General features: G+C 40.6%; 1 protein-coding gene across 1 annotated transcript in view; it reads left to right on the top strand.

The window, feature by feature from the left end:
• cgnl1 (cingulin-like 1) overlaps nucleotides 1-12,342 on the top strand; it is a 35,813-nt gene extending 23,471 nt beyond the window's left edge. Inside the window, exons 9-19 of the mRNA XM_042493622.1 lie at nucleotides 230-436; nucleotides 569-673; nucleotides 764-916; nucleotides 1,671-1,841; nucleotides 5,152-5,313; nucleotides 5,464-5,553; nucleotides 8,668-8,751; nucleotides 8,970-9,094; nucleotides 9,501-9,609; nucleotides 10,567-10,730; nucleotides 10,845-12,342. Of these exons, the coding sequence (XP_042349556.1) occupies nucleotides 230-436; nucleotides 569-673; nucleotides 764-916; nucleotides 1,671-1,841; nucleotides 5,152-5,313; nucleotides 5,464-5,553; nucleotides 8,668-8,751; nucleotides 8,970-9,094; nucleotides 9,501-9,609; nucleotides 10,567-10,730; nucleotides 10,845-10,995 (1,521 nt within the window). The 3' untranslated portion in view covers nucleotides 10,996-12,342. The remainder of the gene's footprint in view (nucleotides 1-229; nucleotides 437-568; nucleotides 674-763; nucleotides 917-1,670; nucleotides 1,842-5,151; nucleotides 5,314-5,463; nucleotides 5,554-8,667; nucleotides 8,752-8,969; nucleotides 9,095-9,500; nucleotides 9,610-10,566; nucleotides 10,731-10,844) is intronic.
• The last annotated feature ends 1,145 nt before the right edge of the window (nucleotides 12,343-13,487 follow it).

Genomic DNA, 13,487 nt, shown 5'->3' with positions numbered 1-13,487 from the left:
ATTTGTGTTCTATTATGAAGTAAGAGGAAATGACAGAGGACATTGTTATTCTGTGTCTCCACAGCAACAAAAGTTCACTGAAAACTAAGCACTTCAAAAAGCTTTTTGTTGTGAGGCGTTTGAGAGCGTCTCAAATGTTCCATCATGCATCGTTGTTCCACTCTTTGCTGAGTGTCACAGACTTCTGCTTCCTTTGAACTGAAGCCTCGTGTCTTGTTCTGATCTGCAGAGCAGCGCAGCAGTGGTCCGTGAGAAGGCTGAAGTGGAGGCAGCCAAGGGTGCAGTGGAGGGCCAAGCAGGACGACTGACCCTTGAGACTGAGCGGCTGCGCAGACGGGCACAGGAGCTGGAAAATGAGGTGGCCAAACTCAACCGCATCATCGATGAGGCCAAGCTACAGGAGAGCAGGCAGGGGGACAGAGCCGGCCGACTGGAGGTGAGGAGTCAAGATGCCGGAAGAGAGAGTCACAGAACTGTTGCCACTTTTATTTTACTGCTGGTTTAGCTCTGCCACTGTGGCATATTATACGACATGATAGTCTTATATGCAACTATATTTCCTTAACAGAGAGAGAAAAATCAAATGGAAGAATCTCTAGCTGAAATAAAGGAACAAGCAGAGGAGATGTCGCGTGCCAATCGAGCATTGACCGTTCGGTTGGAGGATGTTCAGGTGAGATTAACAACACTGCGCCACACTGTATGTAGAGAAATGTTTATCACAACACCAGTTTGACATCTATAATATTGTGTCCTTCTATAGAGGAACTTTTCCAAACTGAGCATTGAACACAAGGACATGGAGGAGAGGTTACAAGAGGAGAGGATTCAGAAGGAGAAGTTCAAGAACATGAAGAACGACATGGAGGATGAGAGGAGGCTGCTGGACCGCACAGTGGAGAAACTTCAGAAAGAAGTGAGCGTACGAAAATGAGTTTAAAGGGACAGTTCACCTCAAAATCAAAATTATATGTTATTCTTCTTACAGTGCTATTTATCAGTCTAGATTATTTTTTTGTGAGTTGCCGAGTATTAAAGATATCAGCCATAGAGATGTCTGCCTTCTCTCCAATATAATGGAACTAGATGGCACTCACCTTGTGGTGCTCAAAGCGCCAAAAAAATATACTTGAAAAAATCAAAAGCAATGTCTCTTTCCAGAGATAAAAATAAAGATAATCCACAGATCTTGCTGTTAGCAGTTAATTAAGGAACTATTTCCTTTCTACACTTGCACACTTTTTTTAAGGCTGTGAGCACCACAAGCTTCTGTTATATTCAAGAGAGGCAGAAATCTCTTCGGCTGATATCTCCAAGCACTCAGCAACTCACACTGAAACAATCTAAACTGATTAATAGCAGGTGATAAAAGTATTTCTTTTTAATTTTATGGTGAACTGGCCCTTTACACAACGCAGAGGCCAACTGCTCCTTTAGTTTCACAAGAACCCTGTTTTGTTTCTGAAAATAAAAAGTAAAACTGGTCACAGAAAATAAACTGCTCTTTAGCCACTGTTGGTTAGAGCTAGGAGGAAGGGTATGTTAATAGTTTTATTTAGTCAATCGTGTTGGTTTCAAATGCTGATTTTGACAGCTCTTGGTCTCCATCAGTGCAGAAATAACTGTGCTTTTTTTCTGATGTTTCTCTCTCTATGTCACTGTACCTGCAGATGAATGATATCGTTGAGGCGTCACAGTCGTCAACTTTGGAGCTCCAGGAGCAGATTAATATTTATAAAGAAAACAATCGGCGGGAGCTGACAGACCTGCAGAGGCTTCTGAAGGAGCGAGGACAGGAGCTGGACAAGTGTCTGCTGGCTACCAAAACCCTGCAAGAAGAGGTACAGTGCACTACGTCAGCCCCATCTAACGTAATATGCTGTCCAACATCGAGTCACAGATTTGAATGCTGACACCACTTTCATGGTGAGAGTGGTCAGATCAAGGCCATCATTAGTCAGCCCAACCCAGCCCTCAAACGCAGAACAGCAGATGATGAGCCATTGTTCTCACTCAACCAGTTTGACCCCTCTCACCAACATCATCCTCTCCTCTCAGAGAGTGATGCCATCACTTAGGTATTTCTGCTCCCTGTTGCCCTCTCAAACCCAAAATGGAGTATAAAAGTAAAGCAGCTGAGCTGAGTAAAGCTGTAGAAAACCTCTCTTCTTTATTTAAATGAATGTTTACACTCAAAGTTAAAATTAAAAGGGACATGTGGAGAACTCCTTTGATGGGTGGCCACAACACCATAATGTCGAAACTTATGACCGCTCTGCGTTGTTTGCATTCAAGCAATTTATCCTCATCAGCACTTTGGAATGTAAAGAATGTTTTTGTTAAAAGTAAGAACAGATGAATGTAGATCAGTTATGTTAGAAGAGGTTTGCCTTTGTTGTTACATGTATTTATCAAACATTTATTTAATAGGGCAGGACGGTTGAGATTGTTCTTACAGTGACTGCACAAAAACAGTTATAAGTTCAGCAAAAGCAGAAATGCTGAGGACATTGTGAGATATAATGTAGTTTAGGGAGAAAAGGATCATAGCAACAAAGGAGTAATACAGACACTGGGAGTAATAATAATAATAATAATCATAATAATAATAATAATGAGAATAACTTTATTTATATAGCACCTTTAAAAACAGAGTTTACAAGGTTCTTTGACTAACAAGGCAAAGGAGAAGCAAGACTGGTTTCTTGCAGAGGCAATTTAAGTATAAAAGCCAAACAGTAATGCTGAATTGAGGCTAGACAAGATTTAAAGTAGAATCAAACAAGAGATCTGACGCAAAACATAATAGGAGTGGAATGTGTTTCAGATGAGATGTGGTCATATAAAAAAAGAGTTTTTAACAAACAACAAAACAAGTTTTTATCTGCTAGTGATGCTGTGAGGTAATGCAATTTGACATTACTGCACAATCAACGGTAATGTCATAAAGTGCTGTTAATTGCACAGTTGTGAGAGGTAATGTGCCCCAAAGGCAGACCATGTGCTGATAAAGGAAGGTGACAGTAAACACTGTAGCTTTCAAAACATTAAAAAAGCAGTTTGCAATTGTTTTCTTAGTTAGAAAATGCATTCAGTATGTTTTTTTTCAGGCCTTAAGGATGCACACAAAGTACCCTATCTCCAACACTGTAAACAGAACCGTGTCTGTTTGTAATGAACTTGTAGCTCCACTGGGCACCTTTTTAATAGAGGTTTTGGCAGGCTATACCTTTTGAGCTCAAGAGGCTTTCTAGCAAAGAAAAAAAAAACATTGACATTTCCTTCTCTGGAATATGTCATGAATTTTGCTGCTCTATTTGACTGATTCACTGATCTGGATGTCCGTGATGTGGGCTCTCAATGGTACATGTGTTGGGTGAGTTACGTTTGTATGTCAGGACATGGTCAGCATCCTTTTTTTTTCCCTGTCTACATCCATGCTGATGTATCTTTGTCCAGCTGGTGCACAGGAAGAGGAGGATGTGTTGTGATATCATTGTTTTGAAAGCTGTGCTGGCAGGATTCACATCCTCCTCCTCCACCTCTCCTGAGAAACTGATTGCTCTCGACTGGGCCTAGTAAGTCCACTTTTCCAGCTGCTCTCAAATGCCCCGTCCGTCTCCACCCATGTGAATTTGGCAGACTATCACTAAAATTACAACTGTAGGGCACATTTGTGCTTGTTTAAAAGTAGTTCTTTTCAAGAGAGACCTATCAAAGAAGGCAAGGTAAAAACAGCAGCAGCAGGATTTACTCCCCAGATCTATCTTATTAATTCATTATTAGAGTAATTTATTTATTTTTAACCTGCTTATTGCTCTTCAGGGTCTGAGAGATGTTGGAGGATTATCCCATTACACTTATTACTAAGTTTATGCTCAGCTTTAGCTCCATGGCTTAAATTGGGTCTCAAGTATTTACATGATGAAGTATGGAATAATTCCACACTAATGGCCAAATACTTGTTCTGGGTGAGACATAAGGGCAGATGATGTATTTTCATTGTCTTATTAAGCAATGGGGGCAATTTTCCAGCTGTGGGGGGCACTGCGGGTGAACAAACACAGGGGGAAACTCTAGCTGCACTGGATTCATTAGTCACTCAGGAGAACCACACAATAATTTCCCTAAGCAGCAACTAAATTGTTGGTCATCACTACAGCTGATACTCAAGATACTTATGCTACTTAAGATGAGAACTGAGATGACATATTGAACAGGGAGATGGACTTTAAAAAAGTATTTGTTGCCATGCTGAGGGTCCTTAAATGAGCCACTAAACCCCTATTAGACAAGCTTCACTGATCTCCAACATCTGTAAAAATATATGGGCCCAGATGCAGAAAACTCTGTAGATTGATGACTGTTAGTGTGTGTTTGTGTACAAGGACAGAACTAGCACTCATGTTGGCTTCACAAAGTGCTCACAGCAAGAGGGTCCCTGGTTCGAACCCGGGTTGGAGTTCGTGTGTGGAGTTTGCATGTTCTCCTCGTGTCTGCGTGGGTTCTCTACAGGGTCTCCGGCTTCCTCCCACATTCCAGACATGCAGGTCAGGTTAATTGGGGACTCTAAATTGCCCTTAGGTGTGACAGTGGGTGTGAAAGGTTGTCTGACGGCCCTGCAATAGTCTGGCGACCTGTCCAGGGTGTGCCCCGCCTTCCACCCGATGACAGCTGGGATTGACTCCAGCCCCCCTCGACCCTTGCAAGGACAAAGCGGCTACAGAAAATGAATGAATGAGATTCATCACTCAAACAATTTAAAATTACATTTATAAATGCATTTTTTATCGACATTTTACAGAACACGGTGCAGCCTGCTAAAATAAACACAATCAGTGACATTGGCAAACAACCTGAAAAGGCTGGTGCCCGTCTCTCAACTTACCCTCAGACTTCTCTTTATCATTTAATTTCCGTTAAAACCATGTTCATGCCTGATCTGAAGTCTGCATGAAGTGCATACATTCTTTCCTTGTAAACCCCAATTTATATGCAGTGACAAGGTGTAGGAAAAGATTTTGTGCATACACATTGTTTATACATCTGGCCGTTAATCCAGTTATACACACAGGACAAAAATATGTTAGGAAGCAGTGAAGTTTCAGTAATATTTCAAGTTTCGAAATATGTTGACTCATTTTGTTTTAGTTGTCACACCGGGAGGAGGAACTGCGACAGTGTCAGAGGGAGCGAGATGAGGCCGTGCTTACGGAGAAGACGCTGGAGGAAAAGGTTCGTGGCCTGGAGGAGGAGGCAGAGAAAAAGGCCAACGCTAAAGATGACAAAGCTCGACACATCAAACTCATGGAGGTACGTGATTATGTCAAATAAAGCCACTAATAAAGGTTTTATCATAGCAGAAGGCCATATTAAACCTCAGTTATTACTGATTGTTTATAGAGAACTGATTTCGATAGCAATGCTCACTGACCGTACGCATGTAATGGCTTCGTCTTGTAGGACCGGATCGCTCAGCTGGAGTTGGACCTGGAGGAGGAGCGTCAGAGTGGAGACCAGCTGATGGACAGGATAGACAGAGGAAGAGAGCAGGTACCCCACACACACAGACACACACACACTCAACACATTGTCATTATCAGTGCTCACCTGTGTCAGTGACCTGCTGTCCATGTTCACTTAGTTCACACAGACGTGTCTCTGTTCCATCTCAACCTGTAAATGATATCCAGATCTACTGTTGCTTTGTCTTCCACCTCTAACATCATGACCGCAACCACTAACCTCTGAGTGAAACAAACATGATCTCCACTAAACAATTTCAACTCTCAAATACAGTCTTGAAAGAGTCAGTTCGCATGATTAATATATGCAGTTTAATTGGTTGTATCAGTGTTTTAGTGCACATACACACTCTCAAATGTGTGTGTGTGTATTAACATAATAGCCACACTGCAAAATTCCCAGTTTATTTCTGGTGTGGATAAAGTGGACGTGTTATTGCTTTGTAAGATGATCTTGCATAATCATTCAGGTTGGCGGCCTGCCAGCGTGGTCTAAGAGCGTCTATCCAATTTTCATGCATCAGTCACAAAAGACCCCTCTTAATGCGCGGCTCGAGCCAAAATACACGAGCTGCCAAATGTCTCAAGTTTTCAGGTTGTGGAGTTCACTTGGAAATTACACTCGGTAACTTCATCTAGAGAACAAATCCAGTTCTTGTGCTTTAAGTCAGTTTTCATACCCTCGCAAGCAAATGCTCCAGTTTTCCTTCCTTCCTGATAAAGCTGCTGACAGAGACACTGTGAAGTAAGATTTAGATAAAGTACATGTGCTTTTAGGATTGTTGTTTGTTCGTGGGAGAGTGCTTACTAATCAGAGGGAGGATGTGGGTTCTGGAGTTTTTGAAATAAAACTGCTTTATTGCAACCCTGATGATTTTATGCAAAGGTATAGGTCTCATGGTTGGAGTTTGAGAACTTTGCATCTCTTTAAAGGGATAGCTCAGATTTTTTGAAGTGGGGTTGTATGAGGTACTCATGTGTCAGTCAGTGTATTACGTTCAGTAGATGCCAATACATTTTTTTTTTTGGAAAAGCAGGCTGGAGTCTGACTTGGAAGCCAAGCAATGCACTGCTGTGGATGGAGTCAACAACAAATCTTATTTTAGACACTTACAAGAAGTCCTGCCTAATATTAATTTTAAGTGTAGGCTATATTGAGAGTATATTTTTACCTCTTAACCTGTCCAGCTCTTTCCAAGAAGTAAGCAGCTAACTGTATTTAATAGAGGCATGAAAAGCCAAAAAAAAATCTAAAGAATCCCCCAAAGAAAACAGTTTTGTTGTTGACCCCGTCCACAGAAGTTCATTTCGTAGCTTCTGTTATGGACTCTCCAAATTGGTTGCGTGCCGACTGACTTATACTGTAGGTAATATACTGACTTCGGACAAGTACCTCATACAACTCCACATCAAAAAGTCTGAACTGTCCTTGTAATATTCATTGTAAAACTGTGAGATCCAAAGACTTGGCTACAGGTTCCTCTCAGATTCAAAGGTTGTGACCAAAATTTTCAATTATTGTGTGCAGCAGCATCAATAGAGGCTTAGTGTGGTTGAGTAGAGTATTTAAAATCTCCTTAAATGGTTTCCCTTTTAAAAAATTCTTGGCCGGGAGAAAAGAGTGGCGTTGTGACAAAGTGGCATTGGTTCAGCATGAGGCTGAGGTCGGTTGTCAAGGCAACTCTCGAGCTTTGTGCAGTCAGAGTGGAGTTGGTTGAGTGCTTGTGGTGTGTGTTTGTCCGTGCACACACACATAGAAACACACACACACATGCATGTGGGTATGTGCTGGTGTGTGCTCTAACGTCTGTGGGGAGGAGAGGGGGGATGTATGGCTATGGGATGGAGGGGTGGCGGGGTTGCAGCAGAGGCAGCAGGAAGAACACCTGCGTCTCTCCTGGCACCAGGTGCTCCTCTCCTGTCTAAATGAGAGTAATCTCCCCTCTCCTCTCCTGCCGTCTTTCACAAAGCAGATTAGTTTCGCTGTATGTTCCAGTCTGCTGATTCAGCTCCCTCAAGCACTGTGCCGGGTGCACCAGTTATAGGGGCCATCGTTCATCAGAGCAGCCCACTGTCACCCACTAATTGGCATAAAATATCACCAATTCTAAGCGCCTCTCACAAAGAAAGAACCATCACTGCTGTATCGATTACTTTTCATCCTCTTCTTTTGAACCAGGTTATCACTGAGCAGTCACGTTCATGCAGTAAGGCCTCTCTGAGTTCATTTTGTGTTCAGTGAGTGGATATATGATGACATTAGATTAGTTTTAAAGGAGCAGTTTGACATTTTGGGGAATCTGCATCCAGGTATTGACTTTCTTACTGTTCAATGAGCAAATCTTTAGGGATTGGAACTGATACGATTTTGTTGATACCAGTGCTAGCATTCATTTTGTTCATCAGTACAATTCTTTATTAATTCCCTTTTGATAAAGTGTCTGTGTTTTTTAAAAAAAAGGGTGCTTGCACAGGTTTTCAGTGGCCACGCAAATAATTTGTTATCTCTGAACGCAGTGTAGAAACACAGCAGACAATTGCTTGTCCTCGTTGCAAGTTTCTAGCAGCCATTAGTTTTTTGTACCATTTTTACACTTGTTTTTATACAAACTAGATTTTGGACAGAACCACGGCAACTGTCTCCCACTGTTTCCAGTCGTTATGCTAAGCTTAGCTAACCGGCTGCTGGTAGTACCTTCATATTTTCCATACAGACACTGCGCTGGTATTGATTTTATCTCTCTGCAAGAAATTCGATAATTGTATTTCCTTTCATTTTGTATAATCACACACCCCTTAAAGGAAAAGGTTTAAAATCTAATATTTTATAGGTATAATCTTAAAGCCAAAAGCAATATTTTCTTTGCAGAAACTACTGTCATTGATTTGTTTTTTTTTTCTACTACAATGCCAACCCTGTGTCACTAACAGATGACATTTCAACAAAAGGTAAAATGCAGCCAAACAAGAAAGTCAAGCTCAGCAATTAACTGTGGCGCTTTCAGCATCAACTCTATTGTTTAGCATTTTGAGTCACTACAGCGGTTTCTGTTATTAGTGCGACTCAGACAGTGTCTGATAATAATTGTCGTCAGACTGTGAGGGACTGTAGCGATGACAGTGTCTGGACTCGGCTTGACAGGTGGAGCAGATGAGGATGGAAGTCCTGCAGGAGAGGGCTAGCAGACAGGACCTGGAGTGTGACAAGATGGCTCTGGAGAGACAGGTACACACTCTCCTGTCTGGAGGAAAACTACTTCACACAGTGTTACTCAAAACATCTCACAACAAAGCAACAACTCATTTCATTCATATGTCTTTTCATCATTTTCATTTGATAGCATCCATCAATCACATCAATTTCCAATTCATATTTTTGAGACACTTACATTGTGACATGCTCCCAGTTATGTGCCTCACTCCCTCTCTTTGTGACCTCTCCAGACCAAAGACCTGAAGAGCAGAGTGGCTCATTTAGAGAGCTCCCACAAGTCCAACAAAGAGGGCCTGGTGGCCCAGCTGGAGAATCGCATACAGGAGCTGGAGGAGAGGCTGGAGGGGGAGGAGAGGTGAGATGAAGGTTGCCGATTGGGAATAGAGATGAGGTGTGTTGTGTTCAGGGTGATGGAGGAGGAAAGTTTTAGAGGGGAAAGATGACTGAAAAGGCTCATTAGGTTGGTATGACAGTGACTTCAAGGCTCCAGACAAAAGTTAGAGTTCATACTTAGACACTGATAGATTGAGCTCACAGTGTTGAAGCTTATACAGGAGATCAGGACTAGACTTTTAATTTAAATTAAATCGGGACTCTACTGCGACTTTAAGTTATTTTCTTCAGAGGAAAAATCCAACTCTGGTTGTAAGTTGAGAATCTGACCAGCTCTTAATTCTGTACATTAAACGATGCATGCAAGTCAGAGTGATGTTGCACTTGTTACAAATTCAGTATGATGCATTGTGTTGCACATATTTCAGGGAGCGTGCCAACCTGCAGCTGGTGAACCGCAGGCTAGAGAGGAAGGTAAAAGAGATGATGATGCAAGGTGAAGAAGAACATAACTCCTTACAAGATCAAAAGGACCAGGTATGTAATACACATTCCCATTCTCAGACTAATAGTCATTACAACCTGGCTCCAGACCGTTTTACTTCCTATTTTTTTAAAACAGAATGGGGGTGTGGTTAGCAGTCAGACTTAGTCCATTACCATGGTCGCTGTAACTTAAGTTATGAGCTGGAGGATTTTGCTCCACCTCGCTTACCTGAAGGAAATATGAAAAAACATGAATCTAACATTAGCTGGACTCCAGTTACTTCTGAATGATGACTGCTTAGTTTAATTATTTATCTGACAGTCAACATGGGCCACTTGTTTGTTTGCTACTTTCTGTAACACAGACAACAAGTTAATGAAATACGTTAATTTTAAGTCAATATTTCCTGTCAATGTATCAGTATCCTTGTCCAGTACATTGGCCATACTGTTTATCGACTACTTTGTAATCAAACAGGGCTTCTATTTTAGGGACTTGATCACCGTGTTGGCATTTATTTTGCCAGTGCCAGCTGGTGGTTTGCTTTATCCTTTACTGTTGGAGTTTCACAGCATTGTGCTGGCTCCAAAAACTGAAGGAACAATTCCAAAATGAAAGCTCACCATCTTGTTTGCCTATTATTTAAACAACCCTAAACTGTAGGTGCATATCAGGCATAGCCAATAAAAAGGTACCTTACGCAGCACATCTGCTCCTCCAGCAGTCCGCATCCATGATGTCTTCAAATATCTGATAGATAAGTTGACTCACTAGCTCACAGTAATGTTGTCTACATCAACTTTCTTTTTTTAAATTTTTGCACAAAATTAAGTAACTTGTCAAAAAATATTTGGAGAACAGTGTGGCTTATCAACACGGTCATGAATGAAATATTACAGAAGTGCCAAAGAACACTGGGGTGGGGCTTTAAACTCAGTTTACTACAGAATCTAAATTAAGTTAAAAGCCACGAACCCTTCTAACCCCATGTGTGTTTGTTCTTAAAGTTGAATCTGCGTCTAAAGGCCTTGAAGCGTCAGATGGACGAGGCTGAAGAGGAGATCGACAGACTTGAGCACAGCAAGAAGAAGCTGCAGAGAGACCTGGACGAGCAGCAGGAGGTCAACGAGCAGCTCCAGAGTCAGCTCAAAGCTCTGCGCAGCGAGATCAGGTAAACCACTCAAAACAACATCTGATTATTCATTTGCAAAATTGTAATTCTTAACAGACGAGACACACAGACATTCTCAGTGTCCTAGTTCTCATATTACTCTGCGTCATCCAGGCGTAAGGGCAACTCTGCTCCACTGCTCAACACGCTGGAGGATGACGACGATGATGACATCAGCACCGACGGGGAGACGTACTTCAGCTCATCACTGGGGTACAAGCGCTCCTCAAGTCAGGACAACATCTTGTCGACATTTACTTTGTAAATGAACTCTGAGGTGGGAGATAAAGCTACTTTATATGCATCACTGTTGGACCAAATAGCTGGAGATCTGTGCCATGTGCTTTTTTTTTTAAAAAAAAAACTGTAGATATTACACCAAAAACATCTGTGTGATAAATTCCGGGTACAGTCTCAATCTTATTCACTCAGTATTATTGGAGCACCTCTGAGAACAATGGATGAAATCATAAAAGTCTCTATGTTTTAGACCGTCCCGTAGAAATTAAATGTATATACTGTTTAATTTTTGCATTTCCCACATTAAGTCTTATGTAAATTTGTCCTTTTTTACTCTGAGGGGATTTGACTTTGTTAACAGATTACACATGATTATCCTAGCGTTAGCAAACTTGAAAACGCACTCTTTAATGCACTGTAAAACAATGCAACCAGTACTGCCTTTTGTGAACAATATGAGGTTATTAACGCTGACTTTTTTTTATGCCTATCAAATATGTTAAAATTACATACAGTATCTGAATATAATTTTTTTATATCATTCAGTTAAATAAAATATATTTACTTTTTTTTTAAATGATAATCAAATCCGAGTATATGAAGTGAGGATTGCCAGGATGTTTTTCTTTATTTATTCATGGTTGAATACACAAACTCCTGGCTCAATGAGGGTTTTAGGGAACCATAAATGAGGGACTTTGTACACATCCATTTTATACAGTTTTTTTAATACAAATCATAGATACATGAAAATATTATCAACAGACATTTTTTTTGTAAATTTATCACACAGGTTACTCCAAATATTAGTGACACCACAGTATTGTTTTTATATCCAATGGAAAAGGCTGCTTCATGCAATCATGTGGCAATACCTTGATTGATGGTATTTAGTCTTTTCAGTGATTATTGATTATGAATCAGACTTCTGGCAGTTACAGCACTGGGCAAAGTCACACATATCAAAACAACTATATCTCAAGATATTTTTAAACTGGAAACATTTTGATTTAACTTCATCTCTGGGTATTTCTTTCCTGATTGGGTCAGTGTGGACTCTTAAATCGGTTTAAGTCTTTTTGTTTAACTTCATAGGTGTGTTTGAAAGCCTTGCAATGCTTTGTACATGAGCAGGCCTCCCCCAGTTTTCCTTGAACTAAATGAGGGAATTTCTTCAGATGAGATAAACTGACGTTTGATGTTTTGCTACACTGTGATGATTTGCACTCTCTGTTGGCTCCACGCTGAACTCGTCCAAGTCTGACGCCTGTGGAGGGAGAGTTAAATGAGACAAATTGCTGCCACTACCTCTCTGCACACATTTGTATGTTCATAAATCCTGCTGAAACTAAAATAAAGTTACTTCCAGTTACTCTCACTTGTTTTTTCTTTTGTATTCCTGATTGCATTTGAACTCATGTTTTAAGATGTATAAAAATACTCTGAATAATAATTTTTGTCTGATGTGGTTTACCAGTTTCCGCTTTCAAGTCCACGAGGTGACTTGTGGAGTTTGCATCTTCCTTCATCCCATAGTCCAAAGACTGAGCATGATGGTTGTCCTTCTCTACGTGTCAGTCCTGTGACAGTCGGGCGGCCTCTCCAGGATGTACCCCGCATCTCGCCCAATGTCAGCTCGGATAGGCTCCAGCCGCCCCTGCGTCCCAGAATAGGGTAAGTGGTTACATAAAATAAGCACACACCGTGGTATAAGTGCAATAAACAAGTCAAAAACAACAGCAATGACAAGAACAAACCAACAAAAAATAATGATAGTTATTATAACATTAAAAAAGCACAAAGAACAATGTCTCAGATACAAGACACTTTGTGCATGAATCTGAAATGCATATTATGATTAAGGGCATTTCATCATTCTTCTAGCTTGACCTCATATATTAACCATGTCTCAAGGCTTTGTATCCCTAATTACTTATTACCCCTCGTCATCATCTACTAAATCTATACCTTCACAAACAAATTAAGCAGTCCACATATCTTTTCAAACATCCTGGCTCCCTTTTCGTATATACGTCACTCTTTCCAAAGGAAAGGTTATCAACATTTGCTTCACCCAGTATAAATAGCGAGCTGAGACACACCATAGCATTTAAACATGCAAAAATGGCCAAAAAACACCATAATATACAATGTCCAAAAAAACCCCCAAAAAACAAGGCTATAGTATGGCAAAAATGTCAAAAAATGACATGTCCCAAAAACAGCTCAAAACACCTGAAAACTAAATAAAATAGAGTACTTGGACACACCGTTGCATTTAAACATGCACAAATAGCCAAAAAACATCATAATATGCAATGCCTGAAAAATGACCAAAAAAGCAAGGCTATAGTATGGTAAAAGATAATTAGGTAAAAAATGACATGTCCCTAAAACAGCTTAGAACACCTCAAAACTGCATAAAATAGCGTGCTGAGACACACCATAGCATCTAAAATTGCAAAAATGGCCAAAAACACCATAATATAGCATGTCCAAAAATGACAACAAAAAGCA

The sequence above is a fragment of the Plectropomus leopardus genome, chromosome 1 (genome assembly GCF_008729295.1).
Source record: "Plectropomus leopardus isolate mb chromosome 1, YSFRI_Pleo_2.0, whole genome shotgun sequence".
NCBI classification, from domain to species: Eukaryota; Metazoa; Chordata; class Actinopteri; order Perciformes; family Serranidae; genus Plectropomus; species Plectropomus leopardus.
Note: the sequence above shows the minus strand (reverse complement) of the source record. Positions and strands in the feature narration are given on the sequence as shown.